Genomic DNA, 19,095 nt, shown 5'->3' on the forward strand with positions numbered 1-19,095 from the left:
GAGATCCTGGCCTGTGGTTCCCCAGGGGTCCTTGGCCTTTAGTTTGAGAACCAGTGGCCTCCAGCAGCAGGATTAGCTAGGCCAGCTGCCCACAGAGACCCCAGGCCCTGGACGCTGACACCAGGCCTGACCCCAGGGTGGCTACTATCAGGGACACTGAGAGGATTTGGTCAGCATTTGGTGTGTAGAAATGTGTGTGTGTGTGTGTGTGTGTGTGTGTGTGTGTGTGTGTGTGTATGCAGTTCATTCAGTTGGACAACTGTTGAGCCTGTACAGATTTGTGCAGCGGTGTTCTTTGTGTGTGTGTGTGTGTGTGTGTGTATGTGTGTGTGTGTGTGTGTGTGTGTGTGTGTGTGTGTGTGTGTGCGTGTTTGTTTGTGTGTGTGTGTGTGTGTGTGTGTGTGCCTGCTTGTATGGTCAATTCTTTCCAGGGGTTAACTGCTGATCCAGTACAAATGGGAGGTGTTGGGGGGGCAGGGCTGAGGGCAGTCGTGTGCTCCTGGAACATCTGCCTCTGTTTCTCCTGAGTCAAGCTTTGGTCAGGAGTGGGGTGAAGGGAGGAGGGATGCAACAGGGGGGAGGATCCCTAAATGGGAGGAGACTGAAGAGGAGAAGCAAGTTGAAAAGATGAAAAGACAGCAAACTAAAACACACTGACTGGGTGAGAATTATTATATTCTCTTTTTATTTATTGCCTTTGTGTTCACATGTAGATGTTGTCCGTATAGGGACTTGGTATTGGGAACCAGAGGGTCGCCAGATCAAGTCCCAATGCGGACCATAATATGGAAGTTGGTCTGGTGGCTGGAGAGTTGCCAGAGCACTTTATGAGTACTGCAGAGGTGCCCTTGAGCAAGGCACCAGATTACCAACTACTCTGATGTGCTCCCAGCGTAGCAGTGTGTAGCAGCCCCACTCTGACATCTCTCCACTAACGCACGTTCAGTCCTTTTTGTGCATGTGTGAGAAGCATGTTTCTGAAACGAGAATTTCCCTCAGGGATTAATAAAGTGTATCAGAATTGAACAACCCCCCCCCCCCAAAAAAAACGTGCAGGTTAATTAATTCAGTATTTCTGTACTTTGTGGTATTTATAGTTTCAAGGATGAGACAAACGTGTTAAGGTTGTGGAAATACTATTTTTTCTTTAAAAACAGTCAGAAACTATTATGTCTGGTCCTGAGAAAGAGCAGGTTTATATACCTTGTGAGCTAGATCAGATACCATATTATCTTCTTTATAATTGATAATAAGGTCATTTAATTTTGATAAGAGCATTACGTTGCTGTGGGACTGCAATTGGTTTAAAAAGTTGTATCTTACTTTTAATCTTTTTATTATGGCATTAGTCTTGTTACTTTTTTTTGGTTAATTTTTTCACTTCTAGTTTGTTTGTTAGTTTGGATCCCCATTAGCGGAGCTATTTTTCCTAGGGTCCTCATTATTGGAAAGCATATTGAGCTGACTGGTTATTATTCCGGCTCCGTAGATTCACTCTTGCTGATCAATAGGATTTTGTTCCGTTATTCAGAGAAAAACACAACAGAGTAAATGTATATGGATGGAATTAATGGTATATTATTAGTGGGTCAGTTGAAAAGATAAAGCTAAATTATATTGTCTTGGCATTATTCTCATATGTTAAAATATATTGTCTTTTTCCCAATGTTTGGGCTTTGTTTGGTTTGTATTGATTATGTGTGGTACATTGTAAGGTGTTCTTTATTTTAGCAAATAAAAGAAGCAATTCAAATACCCTAGCTACCAACTTGGATCTAAACTGAAGAAAATCCCTGCTGGCCTTAAGCTCAATGGTTAACATGTAAACTTAACTTCAGGAGGACCATGATAATAAGACATAAAGCAGCAGATTCAACACCTGCACAGGTATAGAGCTACTCTCCCCAGTGATGCTGTACATCTCAAATGGAAACTTGATCATAAAAGCTATATGTTTTGGGGGGTACTGAGACACAAACACTGGTCAACTTGATGTCAGAATCATGTGGTCTCCATGAGTCCAGTGGTCAAAACTACATTCAGGGGGGTTGAGGTGGGGGGGCAGATTTACAACACAGCCCCTCCTTACTTGAAGATCAGTTGACTGGGAGGGGTGGATTGTCCTTACAGCCCACAGAGCATCTGGCTGAGGAACGACAGATGCTGACAGCTGGACTGACATCCAGCATATGTCCCTTTTTTAGTCTTGCTCTACTCGCACAATAGAGTGGAGAGGAAGGGGGGCCTTGTGTTTAGAAGGTAGACCTAATATCTTCTGACTCTAGAATAGACCCCCTATTCTCCAGGAGAGCAATTAGCCTGCCTCTGATCCTGGCCTGGGGAGTTATTATGAGAGGACTGAGCCCACAAAACCTCAATGGTCTATTCTCCATCATGCAAAATCAAGAGTTTTTTTTATTTTTTTTGCAAAACTGTGATCATATAAATAAAAAGCCAAATACGTGACGGAGTGATTCCAATTGCGTCTATTATTTCAGGATTAATCACCACACGGAAAATTTAACAACTAAATCACCACTTTTTTTACTGACGCCTCAGTCCTTGCGCCCGTGCTCGCGCCCAGCACGTGTGCCTTGTTTTGCAACGTCATGACGCCTCACCCGGATCACACAGGAAGTAAATTGGATTGGACGCATATAAACAAAACCTGAACACATGCTGCTTGCGTACACCAAGAGTTTAAAGTAAGTTTGTGCTATGTGAAAGCTATGCCAGGGGCAAGCATATGTACAGATAGAAATTGTTGCAAGACGAGTTGATAACGCGGAAGCGCCTGAATAAAGACTGTTTTGGCTAGAAGCTAAGCTAACTGTGAGCATCCAGGTCTGCAAGAGACTGAGATTGAGTTCATGTATAACCTATACACAGGCTCTTTCCATCTCCAAAATATGTGAAATATTTTACAATTGAAATTAGGTCCAAATGCATATAATAGTAAATGATCTGCTAGTTACAGACCTCGTTAGCTCACATTGAAACACAGTTCACTATGAATACATTGTGTTTCTGCTTCCTTGCAGAGATGGGTGTGAGAGGTCTTCAGTCGTTTATGGAGAACAGCTGTCAGGATGCCTGCGTCACGGTGAACCTCAAAGAAATGGCCAGAAAACATGTTGACAAAACACAGCAGGGCTTCACAGTCCCAGCTAACAGCCACAGTTGAGTTTATAAATCACAGAATAACTCCACTAGTTCACCGAGGGAAGAAGAGTTATTAATACTGATGTTAAACCAGTTACCAACCACCTGTCTTTACAGGTGAACCTCAAACTAAACACTGTTAAATACAGCAAACACTGACAATAATAGATAACTCACATTTGTATCCACCAGTACAGATAACACCTGTCCACTGCTTATTTCAAGTCACAGTATGTCGTTATTATGTTATTTCGCTCACCTATCATTAAAGGCACATACTGTGAAAAAGTAAGTAAGTTGCTCACCTGCTCTGCCTATTAAGATTTTTTAAAATCCTATATTTAGACAATGCAACCAGTGTGAAAGCACACAGGTCTTTTACAATTAATGAGAAGAACTTTAACTGTACACTTTAATTCCAAAATATTGAACATCTGGATGTAGTAAAAACATTGTTTTGATAAGCGCAGTGTAGGGATATCAAGGAAGTGATTCAGTTTCTCTTATAGAACCTGGTGGTATAAGTAACACTATGCATTTTGCTGGTCTTTACAGCATTTATATAGCCATAGAGTCAGTGCTGAGACTAAGATAAGTGAAGGAATGTAGGAACATAAAGTAAAATGAATGACAGTCAAGGCTAATTGTTTGAAGGAGTATTTTGGTAGGATGTAGTGAAAAACAGGATGCTCTTCAAGCTTAAACCTTGGGAAAAGTGAAGTGGACATATTTTGTGCATATTTATTTTTAAATTTAACATTTTTTAACCAGGAAGAAAAAAACCTCATTGAGATTAATAAAATAAGAGTACATTTTAAGATGTTTGATGTGAATGATGTTTTATAGCATACAGACTTTATTTTTTACATGTGTATTCTCGCTCTCATTTAGGCCCAACACTTGTCGTGGATGGGATGGCATGCCTTCGCCACTGGTACTCGTGTAAGGACTGGGTGTGTGGAGGCCAGTGGAAGGAGTACATGGAGGTGCTCAGGAGCTGGGTGGAAGCTTTCACCTCAGCAGGAATAAGACTGGTCTTCTTTTTTGATGGGGTGGTGGAAGAGCAGAAAAGAAAAGAGTGGGTGAGGAAGAGAATCATTTTTACTGTATTTTAGAACACACATGGTTGTCGAAAAATGTTTCCACTTAACATTCGTCTTTTTTGTAGTAACAGTTTATTGTCAAGCACTTTTTTAACTTAAATATAGAGGATGATAATCCTGTCTCTGTACACTTCACACTCTTGTGTCTGCAGGTGAAAAGGAGACTCAGAGTGAATGAAGAGATTTCTAAACTATTTCTTCACGTGAAGACCCACGGTGAGCAGCCTGGGCGAGAACTCTTCTGTCTTCCTTCTGGTCTGGCATCTTTCACTCGCTTTGCTCTCAGGTCAGCATCTACAAGGTGTATTGATTGCATGAGCCCCAATGTACATAACTGTTACACTGCATTCTAAAATGTAATGGTGAGGGATCAAACATGATATGAGGTTTTATCTAATATCTGATGGAGACTCAGTAGTTGGTTTTCTAATGTAAATTTGGCGTTTTTTTTACAGGTTATTGGGTCAGGAGGTGTTTTGCTCAGTGCGGGAGGCTGACTATGAGATTGCAAGCTTTGCTCAACAACATAAAAGTATGGGCATCCTGGGACAGGACACAGACTTCATCATATATGACAGGTGTTCTTGAATCAGCATCATGTTTGTATACTTTTGGACACAACCAAGTTAATAATACATTTGAAAGTCATGGAAACATGTGTAAGCTGACTGAGTGAACATGTGTTTGTATCTTCTGAAGTGCCCCCTACTTATCTGTGGCAAAGCTGAAAATTCACAGCCTTACTACAGTCCTGTACAACCGACAGAGGCTCTGTCAGACCATTGGATTGGATGTTAACCAGCTACCACTGCTGGCCTGTCTCCTCGGTAACGATGTGGTGTCTGTGGAGCAGATGCAGCACATCAGGAACAATGCAATTTCAACTTACAGGTGTTTTGCCTTTTTTTTTAAAAAACGTTTTAATGTAGAAATATTTAGTGAACATGTCTTTCATATCCTCTTCAAGATAAATGTTATTGACCAAGAACACTGGATACATCCATCTATATAATGTAATTGTTTCCTAGGATTAACAACCCTGCATCACACTCTGGTGCTCCTCAGGGGCAGATGGTACTCGCTGTATCCCACTTTGTGAGCTCGTTGTGGAGGAGAGAGCGGGGAGATGTTGAGCTTATTCTTCATTCCCTGAACCTGTCAGCTCCTCTCAGTAAACTGTTGCAGAGGGGAATTAGCTCATATATACTCCCTGGACAGGAAGCTCTTCTGCAGGGTGACTCTGCACTATCCTCTGCCTCTGCATTTGAGAAACACGTTAGTCCAGAAATATTAAAGGTATGCTCTGTTTTTCATTCCCCTTTCTGATGATTTGACAGCAACAAAGCCACAGAGTTTGCATTTTCTTTTTCTTTCTGATTTTCCTAAGGCCTGTAGGGAGAAGCATGTGGCAGCAGAGGGTTTCATGGTTTATAATATTGTGTGTGAAGGCGTCATTGAATGTAGCAACTCTCTAGAGGATGCAGAGGACACTGAACTGTTGCCTCAGGCGCTCGTCTACAAGCCCTGCAGACAACGCATCTATGGGCTGGTGCTGCTGCACGGCCATGATGGTAGGACTTAAAGACACACACACACACACACACACACACACACACACACACAGACACAGACACAGACACACACACACACACATGCACTCTGTTAAAACCATGCAGATAGTCAGAAAGCTTAGCCTGGCAGAAAAGTAACATGCCAGAAAATAAGAATGCATGTGTAAAGGTAAAGTTCATGTTAGGCAGTCGAGTTGGTGCTGAACAAATCTTGCAAATAAACTCTTAAATGTTGTTGTCTACAGTTTATAATATCATGAAAAGAATCTGAAGAAATCTCTGTATGCAGGGGTCAGGGGACAAGGACAAAAAACGACCAGCTCTAAGATGGCAATGCATTAACACAAACTACTCTCAGTCACTGCATGGGCTCAGGAACACTTCCAAAACCAGTCTCTTTGAGCACAGTTCATTTCTACATAGACAAATGCAAGCTGAAACGCTTAACACACAAAGAGGAAACTGATAATAAACCTTTTAAGAAATGTATTTTATGGGTCTGGACTCATTTAAACCAAAAACAAATGTCTAAATGTAACTTTCTGTTTGGAAATCCTTGACGCTTTCTTCTCAGGGCTTAAGAGGAGAGCGCACATTTCAAAGTCCAGCGTCTGTGATGCTATGCTAGTGCATTAGTGCACATTTGTAAAGGCTCAGTTGATGCTGAACCATAGATACAGGTTTTGGAACATATGCTGCTAATTAGCTTGTTTCAGCAGGATGATGCCAAACTACATTCTTGAAATATTAAACAGCTTGGCTCGGTAGACAGAAAATCTGAAACTTGCCTCCGTACAGTACTGACTAGTCACACTGGAGCATTATGAAGCATAACACAAGACAAAGGAGACTGTTTACTGTTGAACAGCTGAGATCCTATATTTAACAAGGAGGCTAAAACATTCCAGTTTCAAAATGACAAGAATTGGTCACCTCTCCAAAATGTTTACAAATGTTGCATCAAATTCAAAATGGCTATTTTTTATTTTGCAAACATTTCTTTTTACCAGTTCAGTTTTAGTTTCAACATTTGTTATCTTGTCTTTGTGTCATTTTCAATGAAATGTGGAGTGTCAATGTCTCACATCACATCCTGTATTTATCTACATTTTACACAAATCCCAACCTTTCAGGACATGAGGTTATAAAGCAAAGAATACGTTCAGTGCTATGAACAAAATCAAAACTGTAACTGTGGCTATTCATTTGTTCAGGCTGCGGTGATGACTCTCCAGCGATCAGGGAATGGTTTGTATACCCTGGAAACCCTCTGAAGGAACCTGACGTGGTCCATCCTGTCCCTATCAGTCTCCCAGGTACTGCTCCTGCTTGTTTCTGTTTAATGCTCTGTGTTTTCCTTAGCTCACAATTAAGAAAAACGATTTCAACAAGTACATTTCAACGCACAGTTAAGTCCAGCTACTATTAAAGCTGGATTCAGCCTTTACACTTCAGTACATTTCATACACTTGCCAGTCGCCACAGTCCCTCTAACGTATGGAGATATCCTCGACACTGTGGAGCATGTGCAGAATGGCGTGGCCAGTTTGGGTCCGATTTAGGCCAATACATAAGAGATAAGAGATCAGAGATTGGGAAATGTTCTTTTTATTTTTTATGCATTTTTAATCAACCAGACCCAACAGGCTGCTTTATTAAAGGCTTATGACATTCCCAGTGTGAACAGTTCTTCTTCCCTGTGCATTTGTGAAGGTGATCAGCCCAGTCTGGACTTACTTTGGTTCGGCACTGGCCCCGACGTGTCTGCACTCCGCTTGATGTCCTTCCTCTCAATTTTTGACTGTCAGGACTTTTCAGAGTTGCATGGAGTGATCGAAGACTCTCTCCTGGCTGCTCTGTGCCTTGTCACTTACATTGCCCTCCAGGTAAAGTCACCTTTCTCTTTCTTTAGTATATATATATAATAACATTTATCTCTTGATTTGGTATTGAAAGCACAGACACAAGAAAGAAAACTGAGGTCATAGGCCAAACTCAAATCAATGCACAGAGAGCATTAAAAAAACCTAACAGTCTGTGTTCTACTCTGACAGAAAAACAGAAAACACAAATCAACAATTTGAACTTGCAGTCCATAGAGTCTATCATGGACTTTTTTACTCTATTATATCATAAAATGTGTAAATAGATTTTCTCTGATGTAAGACTAGTGGTACATCAATGACGCCCTTCTCTTCTGTCCTGTTGGTCGTTCCACTGAGACATCTTTTAATCTCCTTCGGCTGGGCTGCATCTCTGAATGAAATGAATCGAGCACAATGTGATCGGTTTATTGAGGCATCTCAGTCAAGATAATGTGGTGTTTGGTCATTAAAGCTACTCCTGCTGATTTGTGTAAACAAAAAGTAAAAGACCAAATGTTTTGAGTGACTACTTAAACACACAAGACAGCTTTTGATTGGAGATTTACACCTGTAACATATACAACAGTCATTCTGCCCTTTTGTCAACTTGGGATTAAAAGTGAAACATCCCTTGTTGACGGTCTGTTCTGTGTTGTTTTGTTATGGCTTGATGTCAGCTTCTTCACCCACTGAGTGGCCAGGTGAAGCACAGACGCGGCTCTTCGGAGCTCGAGCTCTTACGTCAACAACTGCTCAGATAACCATCCACGGGCTTGAATATCTTAAGAGCCATTTCTTAATTCACCATACAGCTATTGTTTCTTTGTTTTGGTAGCAAATGTGAAACGATAAACCTTTCTGCTGTTTGTGATCTTGTTGTAAAGCCTTGTTTTGAAAAACTCCAACTCTGTGATCGCTGTTCAAAGTGTCCGAAGAAGCAAAAGATTTGTGCTCATGGTTTGTCTCTGGGGTTTTACGTCAATTGATTGAGCTTTAAAATAGCAGAGATTAATTCATTCCATCACAAGGACGAAGGTACGTGCGTCATTTTGCACAAGTTAAACAGAAATTATTCTAGATAGACTTTTGCCACAACAAACCGTTCTTATGTTTCTGTTCTAAGACGTTAATCCCAAATGTTTTGTTGCATATTTCAGAGTTAATGCTTCAATCTAAACATTGTTATGCCCCGGTTCCCCTGGGCACTCAGTGGGTGAAGAAGCTGACACCAAGCCAAATCAAAACAACCCAGAACAGACCATCAACAAGGGATGTTACACTTTAAATCACATGTTGTCAGAAGATCCGCTTAACTGCTGTTTTATTTTCCCGTGTCCCATTTTAAACTATCGTGCGCTTTGTTCTTTTAAGAACATGTATGTTTTTGTTTTTTTTTTAATTCCAGTGTGTTCCTCATTTGAGAACAGCATTTCATTCCGAGTATGATCAAAGTGACATGGAATTGACTCTTGAGTGTTAAAATCAATTCTCCAGGATCCAAGATGTTCTCCTTTCTTTAAACCACAAGATCGTTGTCCACGTCAAAACCTTTATGCCAGCATTAGCCACAATGCAATTCACTTGAGGTTGTTAATCTTACATCATTCTATCATGCCCAAGTAATTTCGAACTCTTGTCTAATTTTAACCCTTTCTTTTAAAGACTTCCCTTTTTGGCATAAAAGAAAAAGCTTTAAATGGTTTACTGATTCTTCAGTCTGATCTTGAAATCAACATGTTAACTGAAGAGTAAATGTCTTGGAGCGGGACAGCTGGACCTCTGAAGAGTGTTTATGAAGGGATGGTGTTATCACAGTTCACGCTGTGTAACAGAGTCAAATTTACAATAAGTGGAGCTTCTACTGAACAGTTCAGAGGATGTTAACTCTTCACCTCAGAAGGTTAGATCGCATTGAATCTTAATTCTATATAAAAGTGCGATTGATGAGAGGGGCTGGTTTCTGGTGGAGCGATAGACAGACATTTAGAGGCAGTCATTGAAATGGATGAAGTATGAGCAGACAGACTGTTAGAGGGGCAGACAATCAAATCAGCCAGACTTGCAGACAGACAACAGTAGCTGTTGTTGTCTGATCGCTGCGGCATTCACGTTCCCTCTTCACTCTTCTATTTAAACAGCTTCAGAGTTTGTTTGTTTTGTACACGCAACTGGGCAGCCTTGTTCCTGCATTCTGCATTGTTTCTTTGTCTGTTTAGTTGTTGCAAAGAAAGCAGACAAAACAAAACGACCCCCACACACGACACTCTGGGATGTGATTGAATTGGTCAGCTATAAAAACCTGTGTGTGTGTCTGTGTGTGCGTGTGCGTGTGCGTGTGCGTGCGCGCGCGCGCGTGTGTGTGTGTGTGTGTGTGTGTGTGCTGGTGTCTGAATGTTTTCAGGTACAAACCTTGTCTCAAGAGGACGTAGATGCTTACCTGAGTCAGGCTGTGTGTCTGACCTTAATATCCTCTCAGGAGCTGAAAAACATCAAGGTCAGTTTCAAACACGTACACACACAGACACACACGCACACTCATATAGAAAATAGTATGTAATCATTATTGTTCATTTTAGTCCCCCCCCCCCCCAAAAAAAAAAAATCTGAAACATACAGTTGTTGTTTCCTGTTGCAAGCAGACATTGTTCGTGTAGTTTACAAAAAACAAAGTCAGTGAATGTTTCCAGTAATAGAGAGTGAGGAGAAAAATGAAAGAGAAATGTAAACAAGCAGCTGGTGGAGTCTCCAGGAAAAACAATCAAACAAACCACAAAACCATTAAAAAAAACAGTTGTGGGAAAACTGCAGATGTTGGACAAAAAAAAAAATGTAATTTTGAATATTAAAATAAGAAAAACATATCACATCATTTTCACAGCTGAAGTTAAGCAATAAAGCTGTTTTTATCTGCTGGAGTTCATAATCATTTAAATCAAAGCCAAACTTGTAGGAAAAACTTTGTTTTGATCACCTTGACACACCAAAGCCTTTTTAAAGGATTACTGCGGCTGTGTGAAAGTAAAACCAAAGGAAGTGGCAACACTGGAAGCACCATTGTGCTGCCAGCTACAGTGACAACACAGCGAGCATTGTTACTGCTGTCTTCTCACACAGTCTTCATTTAGCTTGGTTGATATGACTCAAGAGCTCTCACAGATCAGAGGGTGGGAGAGTCTTTTTACTGCCTTGTCGCATGTAGCCCCATTTATTTTAAGTGCTTAATTACAATACTTGTGTCTAGTAATTTGTATTTCTGCTGCTCATCTGTTTCCTGCAATATAATTATGGCTGTGCCTTGATTTGAATACTGACTGAGAGAGGTTCCCAGTTGAAGGGAAAGTTCACAGAGAGAGAGACTGGTATGTGAATTAACTCAAACGCTAACTGAACAGATGAATGTTGAATCTTTTACACCCGGTGATCAACATCACCTGAGGTCAGATGTGTGTGCAGCCTGCACATACACACACAGCAGTACATTAAGCCACATCTCACCCGTACAAACTAAGATTTTTATTGAATAACTGAACCGATAATATATAAATCATTTGTGGGAAAAATGTATTACTTTCCACTGAAAATGAGTGCGTGTGTGTGTGCGTGCGTGTGTGTGTGTGTGTGTGTTTAGGGTAAAGTGGTCGTGGGTAGGGTTTTTTTTGCAACATTGCTCCTCAAGGGACTGTGATTGTGGCGTGTGTGTGTTTGTGAAACAGAGAGTGTGCTGGCGACAGCCGCCTTTCTGGCTTCCTTTCCTGGCTGACGCTCACCACATGGAGCTATTTACACCAAGTACCCTCCGCCCCGCTGGACACACACACACACACACGTTACTGCCTTTGTCTCTGTCACACTCTCTGCGTTCTCATGTTCTTCTTCTTTCATACTGGGCCACTTTCTCTTTTCCTGCCTCTTTTGTCTTGTTGCTCTTTATCTCTTCTCTGGTGTCCTTTGCTGCTGGTTGTTCAACACCCTCCCTCTGAGCGGGGTCGCATCCATGCTTGTGTGGTACACTGCGTGTGTGTGTTTGTACGCCTTCAGGCTTTTGTAGCTCAGTCCAGTAGTTTATTGTCTTCAGAAGGTGAAGCTGTGTTTGCCTGGAAGCAGGTGGCAGGCAGGGCCAGGTGTGTGTGTGTGTGTGCATGTGTGCGTTAGTGTGTGCATGTGTGTGTAATCACTGTTATCAGTACTATCTGCCAAGGGACAGGTGAGAGCTCGACACACACTCACACAAACACACATCTGCCTGCTGTTGTTACCGTTAGCTTACACTCTGCTTCTTCACTTCTCCTTCTTTTCTTTTCCCTTCTACTCCTGTTCTTTGTTGCTTCTTGTTTTTATTCAGACTTGTGTCGTCTTTGTCAGCAAACAGAATCTTCCACCTGTTCGCCCATAATCGCTTCGCTCAAATTTTGTAACTTGAACCATTTAAAAAAACAGGATGTTTACCTGCACTGTGAAGCCTGTAATATAAATAAGACTGTATTCATCTTAAACCATGTTTTTATAGAATCATTTATCAAACTGTGGATTTTATTTCATCAGTCCTGATAACTTTGCAGGAAATGAATTGTGAATTGAACCCTTTGACATTTTGTTGCCACAAAATGTGAGGCTTGGTGAAATAAAGCAGCGTGTACAGCCTGGAAACTTGGTGATGGTGGTGAATTGAATAAAAAACATTTCTATTTAAAAAGGAATTGAGATACAAAAATCTATTTTAAAAGAGAGTCCTGGTCAAGTCAGCAGCACAAGAATTCACACAGAGAACAAAACATCACACCAACAACAACATCAGGCTATAAAGCAAGCAGCGTTCAACAATGAAACCTGTGTACACTGCTCCAATGATCCTTCTTCCTGATATTAAACTATTCCAAACTCATTTAACGTTCAAGCTTAAAGTGACCCTGTGACTCAGAGAAGTATATATAAGCATATCATCAGCATAAAAATTCAACTTGTTGGTCAGAAACATTTCTACACAAACAATAACATAAGTAAAAACAATGAATAAAACGGGGCCTTTATTGACTCTTCGGAGGAACATCATTTTGTGTATTTAAAAAGATAAGACCTTTGGCACATTTCACTCCACCGCCCAAGACAAATTCAAACAATCGTGAGTGCTCAGCTGTGTTGTTTAATTCAAAGTTTGACCCAAAAAGCAAGACATGGTTGGAGTTCTTGAGGATGCTTGCACTCTCATCACAAAAAGACTTCTTCAGTTCAGGTATCTGATACTGAGCACAGATAAGTAGTGAGTAACGCTGTAAGTATTGGGGTTTGGGTTTGAACTACGAAAAAGCCAGCAGGAAGTATAATAATCGTGACTAATACAAGAAGAAGAATACCTTTAGTACGTAAACAGCTACAGTATGTTTCCTTCCATGTATGATGGAGTGACCAGTTGTCACCCTGAGTCTGTTGTCCCATGTCGTGAGGGCAAGTTGAAGATTTGAACCACACGTGTTGTGACAGAGAATGAATCATTCAAGCATCATCTCATGATTGTAATTCACCATCAGCCAAACATGAATCCCTTTTTCTTCCTCTGTTCTTAGCTGCCTGTCCTCTGCAGCCGTGCTTTGCAGCTGGGATCTCTGTTCGTCCGGGGACTGGGCCACCTGCTGAGTGCTAACTATGCCAGCGGCTGCCCGCTGCCCAGCGCTGCCCTGATGCCTTGGCAATGCTTCGATGGACGTCTGTTCCACTCAAAGTACCTTCTGGCACATAGCTCTGCAGACAACACTGTGCTGCTAGAGAACGATGTGAGTGAAGGGAAACAACGGGGGGAATCTGCACGTGTGTGGGGAACGAGTTGGAGGAAGGAAAAACAAACAAATTTTGTTTCAACCACTTGTTGAATTTTCTCTCTCTGCAGTACACCAGTTTGTCTTTGTTTCTCCGCTTGAGAGAAAAACTCACAGAAACATGCATGAAACAAGGCAAAGTCCTGAAGTCCAGACCCAAACCACCAGAGCAAAGTCTTCAAACCACATCAGGACCCAGATACAGAGAGAGACGCACAGGTGAGTCCTGACAAGCAGAAACCCTTTTTAACAACAACACCAATTTCTAACTTGAGCGGCTTTTTAGTACAAGTGAACACTTCCTTTCAACCCGTGGCTGAAGCTGAGTGTAAGTACGTTTACATGCACTTTCAGTCGAGCTCGGGTTATATAGAACAGTTTTATTGAACTACTGTCCCAGTATGAAAGCACAAGGGGAGAGTCGATTTATTGATGGAAGCGTGTCTGACTCCTAGGGATGTAAAGATTAATCGTGAGGCAGTTAAAAATTGATTGAAAGTTTTCACGGTTCACATCGATACTTTAAAAAATGAATCGCAGTAACAGGGTCCGAAATCAACACCAGCCAAGCACCAAATGCAGGTAGATTTTCCGTTTGGTGAGTACATTTCAGAGAGCTATGTGCCACAGAGCAGGTAAATGTTTAACCATAAAGTCAAAACTATGCTATTGTATTAAGCGTGTTTTATGTAGCTGCCACTGTCTGCTCCACTCTCTGCTGTCATGACACGTTGAGCATGACAGATACTTAATCGCTAACGCACACACATACACACACAGACACTTGCATGTGGTATGCCCCCTTTTAACTTTAAGTGCATCAGCACACAATTCATCCGTGATCCACAAGTGATCCTGCTGAGATCACGGACGGCTTTTCTCCGTTCTGTCTCTCTGCAGCCAACTTAACGATAGCAACGTCATCTCTCAGTCGCCGTAGTCTCAGTCTGTGAACATCTCCACAGCAGGAGCAGTCAGAGATATACACATATACACATATTGTATGTACAGATATAATATTGAACTCAATTCAATTCAAAAAACTGTAATTGTCCCCGGGGGGCAATTCAAGGGCACACAGAGCAGCAACTGTGCTACAACATTTAACCAATCAACAAAGAATAAAGTGTCAAAGAAGAATAAGTGTCAAGAGTGTTAGTACAAAGTTAAAGTTAGATACATGGAACAGCAGAGAGTAAAGTGTCTAGATGTTAGTACAAGTTAAAAAACACAAGTCACAGTGTTAGATTCAGAGGACAGTAAAAGGACATGCATGTAAACAGATGAAAGCAGACGTGAACAGACGTATATGATGTAAACAGACATGCAGTAGACTGTTGTAAACTATGTAGTGCCAGAGAAGATATAAGTGGACAGTGATTGGACTAAGATGTAATCAGACATAATGCATATATGTAATGTAACTTAATGAAGTAATGAACAGACCTAACAGAACTATAGTGCAGTAATGAGAATATAAATAGAATATATAACTATAAAGCTATATGCAGATACTAAATAATAAAGTGATAGTGGTGCATGGCAGATAATAGAACAACAGACTAAATATGTATTAGCTCTGTATAACCAAAGATGAATACTGAAGAATAAAGTGACCGTAGTGCTTTGACGGATACGATATAAGACCTGATATCAGACAGAATAAAGTGGAATAGTGCATGAAGACCATAAATAAGCATACTTAACAGAATAAAGTGGAGTAGTGCAGTGGCTGATTATATGAAGTGAATAATGTTGTCAAAGATAAATCAAGAGAGAACTTGTTTTTTGTAATAATAATATATTATTCTCTAAAGCGGGGCTTCAGAGAGCAGAGGGGTCTGGGAACTACCTATTTAAAAATATAGGCCAGCAAATATGTATTGTCAATTTCCTGCTCTGATAAAATGATTGAATCTGTGACTTAAATCTGTGATTGATTCAACAGAACATAATGCTTTCTCAATTAAATGTATAGTATCAGATGTGTATGTGACACAAAAACACTATTTGTTATTTCGGCTGGTATAAAACATGTTTGGCCGGTGAATTTTTCTTCAGTCTCATTTTGTGAAATAAATCGTGAAAGAATCGTATCAGCAGTTGAGTAAATCGTTACATCCCGACTGTCTCCATTACAGTAGGTGGCGGTATGCTCACTGTCCACTATTAATTAGTTCTAGGAGTGGACCTTCTTTCTGGTTTACCTATTAAGTCATATACTGTACCAATTCACCATTCTCCATTTTCCTTCTACCCATGTACCTCAGTATGTGTTATAGCTTCATCTGAAGCCACATAGACTGTGTGTCCTTGTCTCTCTTAAAAAGCTTGGTTCTCACTTGTCTCGTTTTTGTTTCCGACTCAGGAGCCGAGCATGCGCAGAACACCTCGGCCATCTCCGGGCCAGTTAAGTTGTAAACATGCAAGAGTAAATAAACCTTTTCTCTAATACCATGTAAACATACTGTGTGCAGATCATCAAGCAGAGCCATCAGCCTTGCTTTCTGTCCATGTAGTTACAATGACGTGTCCTATAAATATGCTCTGTTTGGTTCAAGAATCTCCAGTAAAATACGTTTTCACCATTCTGGTTAAATGAAGTTAGAGAGAGAAAAACATTTTGACCTGATTCAAAAAATGTTTTGTTGTTTCTATGGCACCCTTGCGGCATAGTGGTTAAGATTCATACCATGCTACCACAGTCATGCATCAAATCGCTTTCTCTTTTTTCCTCTCTTTATCCATACTGTCAACTTTCAAATGACATTATACAGAGAGAAAATGAAGGAACATTGTATTCTTTTGGAGGCTAGAATGCTGTGATAATGTTTTGGAGCCTGCCTTTGTTTCTAATCACGGCATGAAAACAGAAAACGCAGAAGGCCTCCAGTGATCTCAAAGGCAAAAACACTCGGCAGCTCTGAAATACATCATTATAATCTGACGATTCGTCTGTGGTTGTAGTTCTCTGGTGCCCCTCACAGAACCACATTACCCAGAGGGCCGTGCTGTAACAAGCTCCATGTGTGCTGCAGCGGTAACAAATACAGCTGTGTGTGTGTGTGTGTGTGCGCACACGCAGGCACACGTGCACGGGTCGGAGACTTGCTTTGTCAGTGCACCAGTAATAGTAGGTTTCTGTTTATAGGCTGGGAGAGCTCTATTTTAAGACAGACAACAAAACGAGCTGATTACAGACTTCTCTTTTGTGCCCCCTCTGCTCCCCTTCCCCTCAATCTTTTCCCTCTCAATAAGTCTTTATCCTTCTATTTTCTTCATCCTCTCTGTCTCTCTTTTCTTATTTCTTACTACTCATCTGCTGCATTTAGATCTGCCCTGTCACCTCCCGCGCCTTTTATTATTCACACATACTCACATATATTCTCCCCTTTCAGACACATATTGGTTTGTTGCGCATGGATGTCACAGTCGTAATATGATGCTGTTCACTGTATTCTGCAGACTTAAAGGCAAAAACGAGCTCCCTGTTGATACAGGACGTGTCTCTACAGTTCACAGTCGTGCCTCAGTCGCAGCTCATGAAATGTGAACCCGTAGTTTCTGCTCAACCCTATGACTTATAAACCTTTTGGGATTGTTTCTCTGCGTGCCATTTTGGCGCAGACGCTCTGAAATTGCGCCGAACTGTCTGCTTTTTGCCCTTGTGGGTCTCATGAGGATGTTTCTGGTTTTATAGATGGAAGGCTGTTCAGTCTTTCTACCTCAGTGTTTCATTTCTGCCAGACGCAGACACCAATCATTACTACAGAACTGTGGGGATGTGGAGTGTGTGTGAAAGAGAGAGAGAGTGCGTGTGTGCGTGAGAGTGGTGGTGGCGCTATGTGGTACAGTCGAAGGCCTGGTTTGGTTTTTGTTTGGAATCAGGCCTGATGTTTAGTCTCCTCAGCAAATATCTCCTCTGGCCGCCTGCCCTTTACAATTACATTCAACAGTGGATCCAGTGTAGCTGCTCCCACGTCTCTTCACTTTCTTTCTGTCACAGATCATTTGAAAACAACTTCACTTTCAGATTGGGTCACAGTCGATGTGGAGTAACGTACATTTTACTCTGTTAAAGAATGTGGATGTTCCTCTTCTTCAGAACTAATGGCTGAAATTTTTACAACCACAATCTTCAGTTTTTAAAAAAAAAAAAAATATTGAGCACAGGAATATATTTGTTATTAAAACATTTTGATTGATGAGTCTGAACACATGAGAGTCACGCACTTTCTTCACTTAATATTTAAAAGGTAAACTGCTAATATATTTCAGTTCATGGCTTTGCTGCTCAAACTTTGCTGGTTTGTTTGTTGAAGGTTTATTTTAGGGCTTTTCATTGCTTAATTGAGAGAGAGCCTGCTTCGAGGACTAAAGCCTCTGTATATGACAGAACAGTAACATACTTTAATCTCTGATTGGATGAGTTCTACGTTGAATCGCAAATTGAGAAACTCAAACTTTTCCAGAAGCCAAACAGACACAAATAGTAACAGTAACAGTTTGGTGCTGTTGGCCTGATTGACACATGGCACGCGTTCATGTTCCACATTCTCCCTGAATGGATTTATCATTGAACAGAGGTCTATCAAGTCGAGCAGGAACAGCACCCTTTGTGAAGGGTCTAAACGTATACTTTGGTAATTCATCTACTCTATAAGTAACTTTACATCTGTCAGAGCTCCTCAAGTACCTGTGTAAAAGAGCCACGGTGGCCGAAGTGGGTAGTTCGCGCTCCTCGTGTACACAGGATGTAGTCCACAAAACGAGTGGCGAGTATTTGATCCAACCTGTGGCTCCTGTTGTTTAATTTCCATGACAACAAATTAAAGGGAAAGTTAAGGGGGGGGGATAACCAATATCATCTTTAATTAGCTTTGCCATGACCACTTTTTATCGTCTGACATCACACGTTTTATCACACTCTCACTTTACACTTTACTTACCTAACAGGAGGCCAACGACACGGAGGAGGATGGAGGGAGCGAGGGGAGACGACAGGAGGCCAACGACACGGAGGAGGATGGAGGGAGCGAGGGGAGACGACAGGAGGCCAACGAGGAGGGCACAGAGGAGGAGGGTACAGAGGACGGCAACATTTTCACTCTAATTCTCACTCTTATGCCGACTACCAGGATGAAGGGCCCTACGACACTAGCCGTCATCCAGAACAGTCCAGAGGAGGATCTCATGGCAGTAGAGGAAGATGTCAGCTAGCCCCGAGGTAACACCAATGCAGAATACTGCTCATCTGGTGGTATTGTTTGTTCCTCCTAATTTATCTATAGGCTAGTTTAGTACCTGCATTAGGCTTACAAAACTATTTTGTATGGGGGGGGGGGGTTTACATCAATTTTTTTAATAACATAATTTCTTTATGAAGAATATTTTTTGGACATATTTTCTCACTTGTTTATGCTTTAGTGTTTGATCGACCTTGATTTTTTTTGATGGAGCTGCTGACGTTGGTGTATTTACCATTTTTAATTGGTCAATCATTTTTATATAAGTGAAGTATACTTCTCTGTATAATTCATCACTTGTAACTACCTCAGAAACAACTACAGGTACAAAAAAAAAA

At 41.1% G+C, this 19,095-nt stretch overlaps 1 protein-coding gene across 5 annotated transcripts in view; it reads left to right on the forward strand.

Annotated features, from left to right (window-relative positions):
• Positions 1–2,600: 2,600 nt before the first annotated feature.
• Positions 2,601–19,095, forward strand: part of fam120b (family with sequence similarity 120 member B) — a 16,949-nt gene continuing 454 nt past the window's right edge. The window contains exons 1-14 of one of the 5 annotated variants that reach the window (XM_079339042.1): positions 2,601–2,705; positions 3,042–3,179; positions 4,054–4,244; positions 4,418–4,551; positions 4,721–4,843; positions 4,965–5,156; positions 5,294–5,561; positions 5,653–5,836; positions 7,051–7,152; positions 7,550–7,722; positions 10,103–10,195; positions 13,263–13,469; positions 13,583–13,730; positions 18,468–18,738. In XM_079339042.1, coding sequence (XP_079195168.1) covers positions 3,044–3,179; positions 4,054–4,244; positions 4,418–4,551; positions 4,721–4,843; positions 4,965–5,156; positions 5,294–5,561; positions 5,653–5,836; positions 7,051–7,152; positions 7,550–7,722; positions 10,103–10,195; positions 13,263–13,469; positions 13,583–13,730; positions 18,468–18,738 — 2,222 coding nt within the window. In that variant the 5' untranslated portion in view covers positions 2,601–2,705; positions 3,042–3,043. The other 4 variants (XM_079339045.1, XM_079339043.1, XM_079339044.1 and 1 more) reach the window with 4 other exon arrangements.

Source organism: Symphodus melops, assembly GCF_947650265.1.
Source record: "Symphodus melops genome assembly, chromosome: 3".
Classification (NCBI taxonomy): domain Eukaryota; kingdom Metazoa; phylum Chordata; class Actinopteri; order Labriformes; family Labridae; genus Symphodus; species Symphodus melops.